The sequence below is a fragment of the Salmo salar genome, chromosome ssa02 (genome assembly GCF_905237065.1).
Source record: "Salmo salar chromosome ssa02, Ssal_v3.1, whole genome shotgun sequence".
In the NCBI taxonomy this organism is placed as follows: domain Eukaryota; kingdom Metazoa; phylum Chordata; class Actinopteri; order Salmoniformes; family Salmonidae; genus Salmo; species Salmo salar.
The window spans coordinates 38,157,598-38,175,290 of NC_059443.1; the positions used below are offsets into that span (position 1 = coordinate 38,157,598).

Below are 17,693 nucleotides of genomic sequence, written 5' to 3' on the forward strand. Positions count from 1 at the left end.
AAATGCATTAATGATATCAATTTTGTCAGTAATAGAGCCCAAATCTAAATTCATTTATTGGGGGAGATAAGAGGAGATACAACCCTTCAGTGAATTAGCAGCTTACCAAAATGTAGCTGGGTTCACTGTACATTCAGATAGTGTATTAACATAATAATCAGATTTTGCTTCTTTTTTAAACTAGTTTTACACACAGATTTCTCAACCGCCTAAAAGACTGCCAGTCTGGGCCCCGAGTCTGTGAATCTAGCTTTGGCCCAGGCAGCATCTCTGTTTTATATGACTTCGGATAGCTCTGGACTGAACCAAGGGCAGAGCATGTTTATCTACAATACAATTGAAAACATTTGAGAAGGGGTTCAGAGCCAACTCTGGGTCAGGTATAGATGCAATACAATCAAAGTCACCAAAATAACAAAAAGAGGCCTGTTCATAGAAATGTATCTTGTTGATAAAACGAGGTTTGGATCGAATCATCCGTATATCCCTGACACATGCAATGGGACAGTGGTCACTAATATCCAAAGCAAATACCCCACTCCCTGCATATTTCTCTGGAGTATTAGTAAATATGAGGTCAATCAACGTCGATTTCGTAGGGTCATTTAAGTTTGGACGTGTGGGCATTGTAATCTGCTGGGTCAAATTTAGATTAGTACAAAAATCATTTAGACAATCAGCATCCTGCGTTTCCCATGCAAGATTAAAATCTCCAGGTATCAACACCTCTGGGGTAATGAAAATGGCAATTAAATCAGTGAGTTCGTTTAGTACACACTTCTTGGCAGAAGGTGGACGATAGATTCCTATAACTGTTATTCTTGTGTTTGAACACAACTGAAGACTTAAAGCCAACAATTCAAGTAGTTTAGGACTGGAAGTAGCCTTTAACAGAGACACAGAAAGATTATTTGTGGAAATAGCAACACCACCACCTTTGCCTTTCCTATCAGCCCTAAACACATTGTAACCATCCATAGCAATCTCAGAGTCCAGGGTTTTATCAGTTAACCAGGTCTCAGATACAATACAAATATCAGGGTCTGCCTGTGAGGCCCAGATCTTGACATTATCAATTTTAGGTAATAAACTACAAATATTAACATGGAAAAATGTCAAACCTTTTCTGCATTTAAAATCATACGGAGTTTCAATACTTTGAGATTTCATAACAACAGGATACTCAAAGATAGGTATAATCCAATTAGGATCAGAAAACAAAGCAGGAATAGCAATGACATTTCTCCAGTTAGCACCATTTGGCATGTCACCACTTTCAGATACAACATGTGGAACTCTCACAGTGACCAATGAGGAGATGGTAAAAACTGACTTACATGTAATGCTAATATTGTCCTCCTATTTAGTTGACCAACAACCTTCCCAATGTTTGATGACAACAGCCGGGAGCCATTTTCACCCAGGTGAATTCCGTCTTCCACCCAGGTGAATTCCGTCTTCCACAAAAAATCTATCAAAGCTGTCCTTTGTGTTCGGTCTCTGCTTCACACTGCATGCTCAACCCAGATCCAAAATAACCTGTTGCTTTACACCCTGAGACATACATGTATACTGACATTCATTTGGTGAGGTGCTTTCTAACCCCAAATATGTATCCTATATTAAGGTTGTGAATTGATTTACTATTGAATCAAATCTGACAAAAGTAAAACAAATTATTGGGGTGCCAATATTTTGTCACCATCTATGTAGCCAGGCCTACTGAGAAAACTTCATAGTTTGAAACCAGAATAATTGTCTCCTATGTTATGCATCTGGATTACATTATTATGTTCATTGCATTGAAAGGGATCGCTTATCTTTTATATATGATAGTGATGTGAAAAACCTGAACCAGCTAAAATAAAAAGGTACTTTATGGGTAAGCATCTGTATGAAGGGGATTGAGGAATCCCAATCAAAACAACCGAGGTAAAGCCAGATTCAGAGTTGGATATTCGGCTGTAGTTTTCCTTACGTCCACCAACAGCAGTTGGGGAACGTCAACATAGAGACAAATTTAATTTATCAAATTTCAATAGCTCTATAACCGTTACTCCTAAAACTTTCAAAACTGGTTGTAGCTAACCCAATGGCAAAGACACACATTGCACACACTTTTTTTGTCCATTTACATCTTGCACTATTTGAAATTATTTAAAATAGCTCCTTAGTCATGTGACCTAGTGACTTCAAACAAGGTTCAGAATGTACACTCAGTAGGCCTACACATTACACACCCTTTTAGTTTGTCCATTTTCATCTCACACGATTTTACATACATTTTTCAAACTTCATAATATCAATAGCTCCTTGGTAATGTGACCTACTGACCTCAAACTACTTTCAGAATGTACACGGACTGGTAGAGACGGGTGCCGCGAGGCATCCAATGCAGTAACTGGACCGATCCCGGAGAAGCTGGGATCGGTCGCGTTACTCTTTTTTCTTTGTGAAGGGCAGGGCGCCCTGGAATTGGTTCGCCCCAAGAGGGGTCCAAGCCCTGGAAAGCCTTGCAGTTTCGGCTGCGTCCGGGAAGCTCTCCTTGGCCCTTGAAAATCCGGGGGAGAGGGTGTAAATCTCACACTGGGCCGTACCCATATTCGCAGCAGGTCTCCAAGGTGAACAGCCTCTGGCATGTTATAACAATGTAGGTAAGGAAAGTTGGCAAAAATGATCCTCGATACGGATTGGCTCTAAGGGCTGGGTCGGTCGGGCTGGGCTCGAGCTGCGGGAGCAGTTGCTCTGTCGCCCTCCTCTTGTCACTATTGGAAGTTCGTTGTGCGGCACATCTTGCGGTCTCTCGTGCGTGGTCTCGCAATGGGCTGCGTGCGGGGTTTCATCGGAGGGCCGAAGGCGGACCTTTGGGGGGTTGGGTCCAGCAGTTGGCGGTGGCAACTCTGGACGCGCCCTTCTCGTGGATCTCCTCAGCTACGGCGCTCGCCGGCCCCACACATTGTAGGGGGGAGGTCTCCTCTACGCTCACTAGACTTGAGGCGGAGACTAAACCCATTGGCCCCGCAATGATAGGGATGGATCTGGCTCATGCCCTACGAAGTGGGGAGAGGTATCTCCAGCTTGTCTGGGGAGGGAGGCCTACATCTGATGTGGGTAGTGCCGCTAGATACTGCAATGGGTATTTGGTTCTCAAGCCTAAGTATTGCGCTGGCACTTGATGTCGATTGGGTGTAAAAACACAGTAAAAGTCTGCTGAAGGTTAGTAGCGGCAACTGATGTCCAGTTTGTAAGACAGAAAAGCCTCTGATGATACCACAGGGCGTGACTAATTACATTTGGTGTATTTGCTTGGCTGAGAAGCCAATGGTGCGAAGCGTACCATCTGTAGGATTATGACTGAATGCCTCTAAGTCAGAATCCCCTTAAACGTAACGATACCATAGCGCCGCGGATCTTCGTTTGGCCCGGGATAGCCTGCCTCTTTTGGCAGGTGAGTAGAGCCGTCCGTGACGAGGTTGGGGTCAAATGGTCACCAGGTGCACGAGGAGGTCTCCCCAAAGGTGGGGGGCACTCAGAGTCCGAGCAGGGGCGGCCAGATTCAGGGGCTGGGGGCAGTACTCAGCCTGTGGAGGTTGATTTGGGGACTTAGTCTCTGAGCGGATAAAAGCGGTGGGTCATCAGGTGCACAGAGCCTGTTTCAGGTTACCAGGTGCACATGGTTCCTGACAGCGGGACTATAGACGTCTTAGTAATTCCAGGGAGTAAGCTATACTCTAAGGCCAAGGGAGAGGGGTGTTGACCGGGTAGGGAGAGTAGGTGTGGAGGCCTGAAGGTCTGTAGTTCCAGGGAGTAAGCTATACACTCAGGTCCAGGGAGAGGGCAGGCAGGTGGGCGGGCAGGGAGTGTAGGCCTAAAGGCCAGGAGTTAGAGGTCACCAGGTCAACGGGGGCCTGCCGGGAGGTCAGGAAGGCCCCAGGGAGAAGGCCCAAGTGAATAGGTGTGTGAGTGACTGTCGTGTGAGATGAAAATGGACAAACTAAAGGGTGTGCAATATAAAAAGGGTAGTCAGTGGACATTCTGAACCTTGTTTGAGGTCAGTAGGTCACATGACCAAGGAGCTATTAAAATTAGTGTCATTGAAAATTCATTTAAAATTGCGTGAGATGAAAATGGACAAACTAAAGCATGTGCAGGCCCACTGAGTGTACAGTCGTGGCCAAAGTTGAGAATGACACGAATATTCATTTTCACGAAGTCTGCTGCCTCAGTTTGTATGATGGGAATTTGCATATACTCCAGAATGTTATGAAGAGTGATCAGATGAATTGCAATTAATTGCAAAGTCCCTCTTTGCCATGCAAATGAACTGAATGCCCCAAAAAACATTTCCACTGCATTTCAGCCCTGCCACAAAAGGACCAGCTGACATCATGTCAGTGATTCTCTCATTAACACAGGTGTGAGTGTTGACGAGGACAAGGCTGGAGATCACTCTGTCATGCTGATTGAGTTCGAATAACAGACTGGAAGCTTCAAAAGGAGGGTGGTGCTTGGAATCATTGTTCTTCCTCTGGCAATCATGGTTACCTGCAAGGAAACACGTTCCGTCATCATTGCTTTGCACAAAAAGGGCTTCACAGGCAAGGATATTGCTGCCAGTAAGATTGCACCTAAATCAACCATTTATCGGATCATCAAGAGCTTCAAGGAGAGCGGTTCAGTTGTTGTGAAGAAGGCTTCAGGGCGCCCAAGAAAGTCCAGCAAGCGCCAGGACTGTCTCCTAAAGTTGATTCAGCTACGGGATCGGGGCACCACCAGTACAGAGCTTGCTCAGGAATGGCGGCAGGCATGTGTGAGTGCGTCTGCACACACAATGAGGTGAAGACTTTTGGAGGATGGCCTGGTGTCAATAAGGGCAGCAAAGAAGCCCCTTCTCTCCAGGAAAAACATCAGGGACAGACTGATATTCTGCAAAAGGTACAGGGATTGGACTGCTGAGGACTGGGGTAAAGTCATTTTCTCTGATGAATCCCCTTTCCAATTGTTTGGGGCATCCGGAAAAAAGCTTCTCCGGAGAAGACAAGGTGAGCGCTACCATCAGTCCCGTGTCATGCCAACAGTAAAGCATCCTGAGACCATTCATGTGTGGGGTTGCTTCTCAGCCAAGGTAGTGGGCTCACTCACAATTTAGCCTAAGAACTCAGCCATGAATAAAGAATGGTACCAACACATCCTCCGAGAGCAACTTTTCCCAACCGTCCAGGAACAGTTTGGTGACAAAGAATGCCTTTTCCAGCATGATGGAGCACCTTGCCATAAGGCAAAAGTGATAACTAAGTGGCTCGGGGAACAAAACATCGATATTTTGGGTCCATGGCCAGGAAACTCCCCAGACCTTAATCCCATTGAGAACTTGTGGTCAATCCTCAAGAGGCGGGTGGACAAACAAAACCCCACAAATTCTGACAAACTTCAAGCATTGATTATGCAAGAATGGGCTGCCATCAGTCAGGATGTGGCCCAGAATTTAATTGACAGCATGCCAGGGCGGATTGCAGAGGCCTTGAAAAAGAAGGGTCAACACTGCAAATATTGACTCTTTGCATCAACTTCATGTCAATAAAAGTCTTTGACACTTATGAAATGCTTGTAATTATACTTCAGTATTCCATATTAACATCTGACAAAAATATCTAAACACTTAAAGCAGCAAACTTTGAAAATTAATATTTGTGTCATTCTCAAAACTTTTGGCCAGGACTGTACATTCTGAATCGTGTTTGGATTCAGTAGGTCACATGACCAAGGAGCTATTGAAATGTGAATGTTTGAGAAATTCATGTAAAGTTGTGTGAGATGAAAATGGACAAACTAAAGGGTGTGCAATATAGAAGGGTAGTCAGTGGACATTCTGCACCTTGTTTGAGTCCAGTTGGTCACATGACCAAGGAGCTATTGAAATTATAAAAGTTCGAAAAATGTAAAATCGTGCGAGATGAAAATAGACAAACTAAAGGGTGTGCAATGTGTAGGCCCACTGAGTGTACGTTCTGAAGCTTGTTTGAGGTCAGGTGGTCACATGACCAACAATTCAACTAGGAATACAAAATGGTGCTCACATTTCCACGTTTATTAGCTTTGCAAAGCAAATTAATGTCCAAATCGTGAAAATAAGACCTCGGCAATGTTGTGTGCAATTTTTCTAACATCATGACACTTATTTGGAGTGTGGCTAAAGTGGTTTGAAAGCGCGATTATCCAACCTGAAACTGTCTTTACCTCGGTATCAAAACAATGTGAAACGTGTAGGATACGATATACAGAGTGAAAACTGTATGCAAAACTAATTTTCTTCAAAGAACATGCAACAGTTGAAGTCCACAAATCAAACTCAAATAGAAATTGAAACCCACAATTGAAAGCCCGGGCAATACTGGCATTTCACGCATGGGGTACATTGCTTATAAACAAACCATCCTCATAAAACATTGTTTTTCTAGGCCATGAGCTTGAGATCACCACATTACTGCCGCTTAGCATAGAGGCAAAAACAAAAAAACTAGTTTCGAGCTAGGCCATACCAACTATCGCTCCCGGTAGTTTGAGGTGGAATGGGTGTATCCCAGGTCACGTTCAAATGTAGATTATCAATGCAGAGGGCGATAAACTAAAACTATGTATTTATTTTTATTTTTTATGTATTAATGTTTTTTTCCAACATATTTCACATTCAAATCCTAGGGCTGGCCATTGGAAACTAATATTAGTTTCCAATGGCCACCCCTAGGATTCGCATCAAACGTCCCCCTATAGTGCCAGAAGTTTGACAATCTCACCTGTCTGGTCCGCCTCCTACTCGCATACCTACGCCGTGAGACAAAATGTCGGAAGAAGGCCTATCTAGTTAAGAAAAAAACAATACATGGTTGGGGTTCTACAAGGTTTCTAATGGCATTTCTGCAGGCCTTGAATTCATTACTATACATGGTTTTTACATTGAGGTTTTTAAATTGAGACTTCTTTAAAATATACTCACTTCGGATCGAAAGATGTTCCTGATTTTCGTCGTGACCGTTCTTATGGCAACAGGTAGGGAGAGGAAATGCAATGTTTTTCAAGAAGGGAGGGTCAGGGCACAATTTAATCAATAAGTTAGTTACTGGTTTGTGTATTTATTAATAAACCTCCTCTTTTAAACAGTTTATATTATCTAATGTTAACTTATTTTGATGTCGAATTCGTAGGGAAAAGTAGACTTGTGATCAATTGTATTTTTTTTATCGTTAGAGGTAACATCTGGATCATTAGTTAAATCACAGATTTCCAGTTCTCCAGTGGTGGACAACAATCTATATTTACATGTCCGAATACAATAAACTAAGGTTTACTAGACACTTTCATTTTAATGCCTGAATCATAGTCAAAGCCTTTTCTTTTCTTTTTTACTTTCAGATCAAGCATTCATTATATCATAATATTTTTGACTCCTGACATTTATTTGTGCACACACATGGCCTGGAATAAGGTGAAGGGGTGTGATTTTGATAATATCACATCAATGATACTAGTCAGACTACCTCCCTACTCCAAATATGATATCAAACTGTAGTTAAACAGATTAGTCTATCTAGCAGGAATTCCACACTGATGCTACCTTTTTGACAATTGAAGAGCGGTGAAGCAATCTTAGCAAATTGAAATTTCTGATGGAGCCAAGTAACAACATCTAATATGTTCATGCCAAATGCCTATCTCTGCCTTATACATTTGATACCCCCTATGAAATGTATAATTCAGTCAAAGCTGAACTATTACATCATCGCACTGAGTCTTAACCATGGGGTCAGCATCTAGGGCTAGGCTATTACTCAAATGTAGAGTTTTGTTGATGGAACATGCCCAGCTTAAGGTCTTCTTGACTCATTGCATCTATTCTCTATGATACCAGTCTTTAGTTATGACATATCTTTGTGACTGTCACTTACAGAATGGTCAGCTTCCTGCCACACCCAGAGTACCTTCACTCTCACAGAGCTGCTGAATTACAAATTAGAAAATGTAGCAAATAATGTACTCACGAGAAAAGTAAGCTGCCTTCAGTTAACAACAAACACTTTCTTGCACACTGTTATGGGTGGTGACGATATCTATCTCTACCTGCATGCATTGAGACAAACTATGCTCTTTAAACACTCCTATTCTCTCTCCAGGCTCCACCATGGCCATCTCTGTCCAGTGTCCTGTCAAGAGGTACGTGGTCATCCTGTTCCAGCCGGTCACGCTCACCTGCAACTTCCAGACGTCTTCCACGCAGCCGCCTGTCATCACTTGGAGGTACAAGTCCTACTGCAGGGACCCCATCCAGGCAGCCCTGAACCCCAGCAGCGCTGACAACATCCTGTCCCAGAACAACCCTAACTACAACGCCAACATTGAGTGTGCCGACAACATGCGGACAGTGCGCATCGTGGCCTCCAAGCAGGGCAGTGCTGTCACTCTGGGTGAGGCGTACCAGGGGCGGAAAGTCAGCATCTTGAACAGTGAGTTTGGCTTTTAGTGATTTCAAATGTGATGTGTGTGTGGGGGGGGAAGCGCACCGGTGTGTGCGTGTATGTGTGCCTGTCTCTCTCTGTCTGCGTGTTACTTCCATTACAAGGCTCCTATATCAGAGTGAGTCTTGTCTGTTGCCAGTGTCCCCTCCTCAAACCCAACCTCTCTTTAGACGCAGACCTGAACCTTGCCCAGACGGCGTGGGGAGACAGCGGCGTGTACGTGTGCTCTGTGGTGTCTTCTCAGGACCTGACAGGGAACAGCGAGGACTACACTGAGCTCATAGTGCTGGGTGAGTGGCTCCTATCCTCACAGACCCTTTTTAGAGCTCCCCTGACCTGCTGTCATCTTCCACCTGTCCACCACCACCCCTCCATCTCCACCAAGTCCTATACCACTGCTCTTCACAGAACTGCTGTCCTATGAGGAACGATCACTTGTTTTCTCTGTGCTAGTTTCCCCTTAGTTCTCTTGGGTTTATTTGTTGAGTTAGCTGTACACCATGTGGAGCAACACAAAATCTGATAGCAGTAGCAATCAAATGTAAAAGCTCTTGAAAAGCCGAATCCAATTTTCTGGCAGTTCCACAATTTCCAAATTTGCTATTTGACTCCGGATTCTGTTTAATGAGACTGCACCCCTCAAGGCTCAGTGAAGTTTCTCCGGAAAGATCCATGACTTCTATTTTGAAGTGATTCATGAATCATGAACCACTTAGCAGGGACTTCCAAGAAGGACAAGTTGTTGTGAGGGAGACTCAAGAGGGCAAAGGTGTAGTCATTTATTAGAGAGATAGTTGGGGCTTTTTAAAATAATTGTGGCATTCTTTCTTTCACAGAGAGAAAGTCAAATACCACTGATCTCCTGCCTGAGATTGACTTACTGGTTATGGTTTGCCCCTGGTTATGGTTTGCCCCTAATAATCAGTAGAGTTCAACCCTAGCCTAAGAGCACGTATTTTAGTAAAGTAGGTCACTGTTTAGGTTCCGTTTCAGCAGAATGACATTTGGCCTGAACCCTCTTGCAAATACCTCACAGCTTTGAATGAGACAACATGTGGTCAGTGTTGTTAGTTTTTTTTTGGGAAGTCCCCTCACAACAACTTAAAAAATGGATTATTAACCCTTGAAATATAAAATGAGTTGGTTGCATTGATTAAAAAGTTCTATTCAACTGTAACAATTTTTTTCTCTACTTCATGGTCGAGACCACAAAACTCTCAGCAGAACATAATGATAACCCTAAAGGCTGTGACATTATTGCAATATGAGGCCACTCAGCACATAGCTCTGGTCTGTTTTGTGTTGACTCAAACCACAAATGAACTCTTCAGTCAGACTGCAACCTATGACATTTATAGGACATGTGTGGTTGAATATATCCTCTTTCAGTATATTAGCATGTATTGTTTTTCTTTCCCGTGCAGCTAGCTCCCTCATCTGACAGAATGACTCACTGAACCCATTGTTTGAAAAAAAGTAAAACCGAAACCTGTCTTATCTGGTTTCTCTGATGTCTGAAATGAACCTCTCGTGTAGATGCGCCATTGTTTACTGCTTGTCCTTGTGACTTTTCACACTACACATACTGTAGCCTTGCATACTAGACCGACCATTGGACTAGCCAAGCTACAGGTTCTAATACAAATGTTTATTTTTCTATACTAGGGCTCTGTTCTCCAGTGTTCTTGAATGACTTGTAAATTGTCACTTTCTTGTCCACATTTTTGAAGAAATTAGCTTTGTCAAGTTGGCTTTTTGAACAATAGAAGTCCTCCACTTCTCTGGTTTAAACAGAGCCAAGGGAAACCTAGAACTGCATGAACAAGTGCTATGTAAATACAGAAATGTTAATATTCAACCACGCTGATAGTCACCCAGAGAACGTAGAGGAGATGTTTCATTTTGACTGAATGGCACACACATTAGCTTGCCTATACATGCATAATTATGCATTATAATCTCTCTGTCTCGCACTCTCTCTCTCTCTCTCCCCCCCCTCTACTTTTTCTCTCTTCCCCCTCTACTCTTTCTCTGTATACAGACTGGTTGTTGGTAGTACTGGTAGTGTTTGGCTTCCTGCTGCTGTTGCTCCTCATAGCGATCTGTTGGTGCCAGTGCTGCCCCCACACCTGCTGCTGCTACATCCGCTGCCCCTGCTGCCCTGAGAAATGCTGCTGCCCTCGGGCACGTAAGTACCACTCGCCACCCCTACTTGTTCCTTTTCCACTGGGCACAGAGCATCCTGCTTCGATGCCACCTTCACATTAGTATGCCCATTCCATTCAACCAAACTCCTTTTTCTCATTTAGTTTCACTTTGGAAGTTTGTGACCCTGGCACTGTTTACCTTTCATTTGCCATTCTCATGTACATATTATTTATACAGTATGTGCTGCTACTCTTATCTTCTTGGGGCCCGAGTGGCGTAGTGGTCTAAGGCACTGCATCTCAGTGCTAGAGGAGTCACTACAGACCCTGGTTCGATTCCAGTCAGTATCACAACCAGCCGTGATTGGGAGTCCCATAGAGCGGCGCACAATTGGCCCAGTGTCGTCCGGGTTAGGGTTTGGCCGGGGTAGGCTGCCATTGTAAATAACAATTTGTTCTTAACTGACTTGCCTAGTTAACTTCTCTAGGGCCAGTGGGACGATTTCGTCCCACCTACGTAACAGCCAGTGGAATCCTGTGGCGCGTTATTCAAATACCTTAGAAATGCTATAACTTCAATTTCTCAAACATTTGACTATTTTACACCATTTTAAAGACAAGACTCTTGTTAATCTAACCACACTGTCCGATTTCAAAAAGGCTTTACAACGAAAGCAAAACGTTAGATTATGTCAGCAGAGTACCCAGCCAGAAATAATCAGACACCCATTTTTCAAGCCAGCATATAATGTCACATAAACCCAAACCACAGCTAAATGCAGCACTAACCTTTGATGATCTTCATCAGATGACAATCTTAGGACATTATGTTATACAATACATGCATGTTTTGTTCAATCAAGTTCATATTTATATCAAAAAACAGCTTTTTACATTAGCATGTGACGTTCAGAACTAGCATACCCCCCGCAAACTTCCGGTGAATTTACTAAATTACTCACGATAAACGTTCACAAAAAACATAACAATTATTTTAAGAATTATAGATACAGAACTCCTCTATGCACTCGCTATGTCCGATTTTAAAATAGCTTTTCGGTGAAAGCACATTTTGCAATATTCTGAGTAGATAGCCCGGCATCACAGGGCTAGCTATTTAGACACCCACCAAGTTTAGCCCTCACCAAAGTCAGATTTACTGTAAGAAAAATGTTATTACCTTTGCTGTTCTTCGTCAGAATGCACTCCCAGGACTTCTACTTCAATAACAAATGTTGGTTTGGTTCAAAATAATCCATAGTTATGTTCAAATATCCTCTGTTTTGTTCGTGCGTTCAAGACACTATCCGAAGTGTAAAGAAGGGTGACGTGCACGACGCGTTTCGTGACAAAAAAATTCTAAATATTCCATTACCGTACTTCGAAGCATGTCAACCGCTGTTTAAAATAAATTTTTATGCCATTTTTCTCGTAAAAAAGCGATAATATTCTGACCGGGAAAGCGTGTTTACGTTCAAAGAGAGAGAAAATAAAAGCATGGGATCCCCTCGTGCACGAGCCTCAGTCTGATGGTCCTCTGATCGACCACTTACCAAAGGCGATAATGTTTTTCAGTCAGGGGCTGGAATTACATCATTCAGCTTTTTCCCAGGTTCTGAGAGCCTATGGGAGCCGTAGGAAGTGTCACGTTACAGCAAAGATCCTCAGTTTTCAATAAACAGAGCCAAGAAGCTCAAGGAATGGTCAGAGAGGGCACTTCCTGTACAGAATCTTCTCAGGTTTTTGCCTGCCATATGAGTTCTGTTATACTCACAGACACCATTCAAACAGTTTTAGAAACGTTAGGGTGTTTTCTATCCAAAGCCAATAACTATATGCATATTCTAGTTTCTGGGCATTAGTAATAACCAGATTAAATCGGGTACGTTTTTTATCCGGCCGTGTAAATACTGCCCCCTAGCCCTAACAGGTTAAATAAAGATTAAATAAAAATAAATAAAATACAATTCATAGAAAGACATAAGGTTTTGCTCATGCACAACACACTGGCAAATGAAGTAAGTCCTCCAGAATATGTATTTACAGTATGCCACCTAACTACATTGTTAATGTGTCGTAACACTGTGAACTGACCCCTCTCAATTCAGTGTACGAAGCAGGCAAGGCGGTGAAGTCAGGCAACCCCAGCCACTACGCCCCCACGCTCTACGCTCCCAGCATGTACGCCCAGCCACCCTACGGAGGGGTCATGCAACAGCCCGGCATACCCATGCTGCCCCTACCCCAGGGGATGGGCGGCCCCCCACTACACCCCAACGGCTACGGACGGGACTACGACGGAGCCAGCTCAGGTAACTACAGCCCCTCTCCAGTTTTAACATGACAATTAGCTTGATAAAAGCAAGGACTTGATGCGTGACTTTTTTTTCTCCGTTTTGAGTGGACTAATGCTCGTCTCGATGTCAGTACTGCACATTTTCGCAGCAATGTGGTTTTCAACGCTGGTGTGAGGAACCTTTTAATAAATCTCTGTTTTTGTTTTCTGTTTGTAGTTGGACATGGCTCCCAGGTGCCTTTGCTGCATGACCAGGACAGTGGCGCAGGAGACCAAAGTGAGTGGTTAAAATGCTTACTACAAATTCTCAGTCTGTTTGATTATTTGTGATAATACTTAAGTCTAACCAGAGCTATAGCTCAGCTCCCGAATCATCTCGGGGGCTGAAAAATGTCAGCATATTTCATCTTGTCACCAGGGTTGGGCTCATTACCATTTCCATTCAGTCAATTCACAAATTAAACTGAAATTCCCATTCAAATTTTCCACATTGCTTTTCAAAGGAATTTTAGTTTACGAAGCAAACCATTTTTTTTGGTTTACTTGAAATGTAATTGAGACCAACCCTGCTTGTCACAATCTCTCATGATTTACTTCCTCCTCAGCTCGGAGCGGCTACCGTATCCAGGTGGACCCAGATGGGAATGCAACGCGGGCCATCTGCTACATGGAGAGACAGCTAGCCAACCTGGACCCCACCCGGTCTGGTGACGCCGCTGGGAAGTACAACCGCCGTGAGTCTTACACCTACACATAAACACAGCCATGTCAACTGTACTGTACTGCAGAGTTCGGGGCTTGTAATCACAAAGAGCCTCAGAGTAGGAGTGCTGTTCTAGGATCAGTTTTATCTAATAGCCAGGCTGGACCTCTGAGGTGCTTTTTGAGTATGGGCCCTAGGCTCATCCATCAGTTCAATGTTGTGTTTTGTGGGTGTTGCTCAAGTGAAAGGGGGAAGTGTTTGTTCATTTCACACGGAGCCTTCAACTGGCTTCATCAACTTTAATGTGTTGTAATGTTAATGTGATAGGGCTTTTTTAACTCTGACTTGCACTTGATATCTCTCTCACTGTCCTTCTTGTGCGTTTCCCCATCCTCTTCCTTTTTCCTTCTCCTCCCATCTTTCTCTCTCTCACTCAGTGGATGGGGGGATGAGCGAGGTGAGCTCTCTACACGATGACCCACATGGCCGTGGCGGCGGCCGCTCCCAGGCCCCGCCCCTCGCCACCGTGTACGACCAGGACGAGGCCATGAGCACCATCAGCAGCGTGTCCACGCACGGCCAGCGGGGGCGTGACGACTACCCACGGCGAGGAGGTGGGCCCTCCCCCCACATGGGGGCCCATGGACGTGCCCGCTCCATGGACAACCTGGATGACATCGCCCGCCGAGACCGCTACCCCAGAGACCCCCGGGATCCCCGCGACGACTACCCTCCCCACCGCCGCGACGGTGGAGGAGCCAGAGACAGGAGAGGGTGAGGTTCTTATTTGGTGCCTCTCTCACTCTTTCTCCTTCTAGTGCATGAGCCTTACTTCTCCGAGGTCAACTCAGGGAAGATAATGACTCTACCCAGTTGTTTACCCACTGTTTTTTTTTCTCCCCTCAGCTCGGATGATGACTTTAGCAGCCGCGGCGGCTACGACCGCGGCCGTGACTTTGACGACCGCAGACGGCGCGAACCCTCCCCTGACAACCGACGCCGCGGAGGCAGCCCGGTCAGCGGTCTCCAAGGGAGACGCAGCCGTAGCCGTGACGACCTGATGGCCATCGAACGTGATCGGGAGCGCGGTGGCGGCCGTGGTGGTGGGCGGGACGCCTACGATGATAGCTTTCAGCGGGAAGCCATGGAGAAGAAGCGTCTAGGCGAGCAGCAGAGGGCAAGGAGCCGCGAGCGCCTGGACAGCGACAGCGAACGCTCGGACCGAGGCAGGACCCCCCGCGGACCCCCTCCACTTCCCATGTCCCCGCCTTCCAACTACCCCGACCGTCGCTACGACGACAACTACCCAGCCCCTCTCCCACCTCCCTACATTAGCGATGACGAGAGCTTGACGTCCTCCAAAAAAAGCAACCTACGCAAGGTCAGTCAGTCATCACAGGGTTCTGCATATGGCCATTGAGCATTCAGGGTGCCACTCAAGGCCACAACGTTATTTACTGCATTGCCAAAATGCCTCATTGATTGTTTCATTCATAGAACTACTTTCATCAACATAGTTAAAGGGATACTTCAGGATTTTGGCAATGAAGCCCTTTATCTACTTCCCCAGAGTCCGATGAACTAGTGGATGTCCTTTTTATGTCTGCGTCTTGCTTGAAGCAAAAGCTAGCATGCTGTTCCCCATAGCATTCCAGTCATTGCGCTAATGCTAGTTAGCATTTGCTCGTGAAAATACCACCTAACTTCGTTCATACAGGATGCCGAGACATAAAAAGGGTATCCACAAGTTTTACCTAAACATCAGACTATCCATGGAATAACCATGGTAACAATCAGTCAAGGAAGATGCTGTAAAAAAGACGCAATCTCTACAAGCCAGAATGTTGACTAAAATGGATGTCCGTGCTATTGGTCCTTTTGCCGGAAGGTAGTGGAGATCAAATGTCCACAGTGAAGTGTTGTTTACCCAACTTTTTGCGGCACTGGTAGTTTTAAGTTGCATGTATTTTTCCATCTCTTGATGCATTTCACGTGATGCACAATATGTAAAGAACAGCCGAATATAACCGAACGTTGTCGATCAGAGTGCATTCCCTCACAATCAGCTGGAAGTGCTTCTGAAATTTCCCAGCTTCGGTTAAGATCGGCCATTGTTGACATATTGTGCAAGTAGCGTGCGAATTGCATCTTTATTGAAACTACAAACCGATATACAGACCAGCATGTTGAAAGTCGGGTTAATAACAATACTCTAGATATTTTGTGTCAGATTAAGGTAAAGTACGTTCAAATGAAGTTTATTCAGCATTCTGACTTGTGAAGGGACTGTTCACAAAAAGGGAGCCTATATGTTAGAGACGAGAGAAGAGTCTTCCACACTCGGATTCGTAGAGGCTACAACGAGTTCCTCGTAGATAAAGGGCTTCATTGCCAAAATCCCGAAGTATCCCTTTAATGCTAGTTACAAAAAATGGTATAATCATATTTAGCAGAAAAATATATATATCCAGATCCTAGTTTTGCCAGAATTGTGGTGGTATGTTTTAGCAGGTTTCTCTCATATGTATACTTGTTGTTTCTAGACTGATAGTAATGCTTATAGTACAGTACTAGGCCAACTCATCATTCTGTTTGTTTCAACTCTCTTTCTTTTCTGACAGAATGGAGCCGTGAGTCGGGAGAGTCTGGTGGTGTGAGACGTTCAATATCCCCCAGCATAACTGATCTGTTCCTTAACACAATGACTAGTCGTCTATGTCAATAGTACTAATGTTGCAAACTTGCTACAGTGATTTTATATTCAATACCTAAACTCAGATATCAAAATTTGATGCTGGATATTTATGTACAAATGACCTTATTGGGGGTAATCTAGTAATTGTGTGCTTTATATTTACTGAAAACATTGTCAGCCTTATGTCCTCTCAATTATTTTTAATGTACAGAATAGCTCTAACTGAAGTACTAAGTGTAGTGTGTGGTTGAACATACCAAGGCTTAATTAAAGTAGCCTACACTGGAATGGCAGTAGCCAAAGTAAACCAAAAATGGTTTTCATTCACTCTTTTTAACCATTCATTTTCACCTTACAGTCATCTTACAGTCAATGTGAGTAACCCGGAGCTTTAAGATTGTAAAGCAAGTATTAATTTGAACTTTTAATTATTTACTGTGAGAAGTCATGGATTTTTTAAATGAAAATTAGATCATGCTGTACATTTGAAATGGGTTAGATTTTATTAGGGCGGGAGGTAGCCTAGCGGTTAAGAGCGTTGGGCCACTAACCGAAAGGTCACTGGTTCGAATCGCCAAGCCAACTAAGTAAAAGATCTGCCAGTGTGCCCTTGAGCAAGGCACTTAACCCTAATTGCTCTGGATAAGAGCCTCTACTAAATGACTAAAATCAAATAATAGCCATTTTATTTTTACGATTAGTTTTAACTGTCTGTCCAGCACGTATTTCTCATGAATAATGTCAGCCATAGGCAGATAATATTTGTTCATATTTTTTTATTATTTTTATTGCTATGAAAATGTACTTACTGCATTGTTGTACAGTCTACTTGTCATACCCACTGTCCGTACTGTGTTGACTGATTTACAACAAACGTAATTTTACAATAAAGCTTTTTCAAAATGCTCTGGGTTTTTCTATATAAAAATACAGTCTATGGGGCAAATTTCTACTGAAGTCAAATATTCACTTAGGTATGCATTGATGTCAATTGGAAACCAAGTGAAAATTCTAATAGGCTCTGACATGCTGTTCTAGGAGGTACCACCGGATGTCACTGTCTTGTTTCTTTGGCATGAAGAAGAGCTGTTCACTGAGGGAGTATCATGCAGGGAATGCTGTATGACATACAGAAGGCACATTAGTATTTCAGTATTTGTTTTTGTCTTCATGGGTATCTACTATTTGACCACATGAACATCATAACCATACTTTCTTTCCTATTTCCATAGATTTTACTCTAAAGGCCTTTCCCGCTGCTTGTTCAATCTCCATGTTCAATGTCTGCCAATATGTAGACATGGATGTGGTGTAACACTGGGTCTGACTGAATGGTGGCTTC

The 17,693-nt window shown here is 43.8% G+C and overlaps 1 protein-coding gene across 2 annotated transcripts; it reads left to right on the forward strand.

Annotated features, from left to right (window-relative positions):
* The first annotated feature begins 1,423 nt into the window (after positions 1-1,423).
* LOC106582499 (lipolysis-stimulated lipoprotein receptor) lies at positions 1,424-17,256 on the forward strand. 2 transcript variants are annotated; one of them, XM_045703736.1, is made up of 10 exons: positions 1,424-1,446; positions 8,169-8,498; positions 8,681-8,800; positions 10,552-10,698; positions 12,766-12,969; positions 13,171-13,230; positions 13,559-13,687; positions 14,094-14,430; positions 14,563-15,037; positions 16,278-17,256. In XM_045703736.1, exons 2-10 carry the CDS (start codon positions 8,177-8,179, stop codon positions 16,311-16,313), a joined length of 1,830 nt encoding a protein of 609 aa, XP_045559692.1. In that variant the 5' UTR covers positions 1,424-1,446; positions 8,169-8,176; the 3' UTR covers positions 16,314-17,256. The 2 variants fall into 2 exon arrangements, with proteins under 2 accessions (XP_045559692.1, XP_014021146.1); XM_014165671.2 differs by lacking the exon at positions 1,424-1,446 and adding an exon at positions 6,773-7,047.
* Positions 17,257-17,693: the final 437 nt, after the last annotated feature.

Coding starts and splice junctions, on each gene's coding strand:
- LOC106582499 (XM_014165671.2), top strand. CDS start 7,008: ATGTTCCTGATTTTCGTCGTGACCGTTCTTATGGCAACAG. Junction 8,499..8,680: donor GAAAGTCAGCATCTTGAACA/GTGAGTTTGGCT, acceptor ACCTCTCTTTAG/ACGCAGACCTGAACCTTGCC. Junction 10,699..12,765: donor ATGCTGCTGCCCTCGGGCAC/GTAAGTACCACT, acceptor CTCTCAATTCAG/TGTACGAAGCAGGCAAGGCG.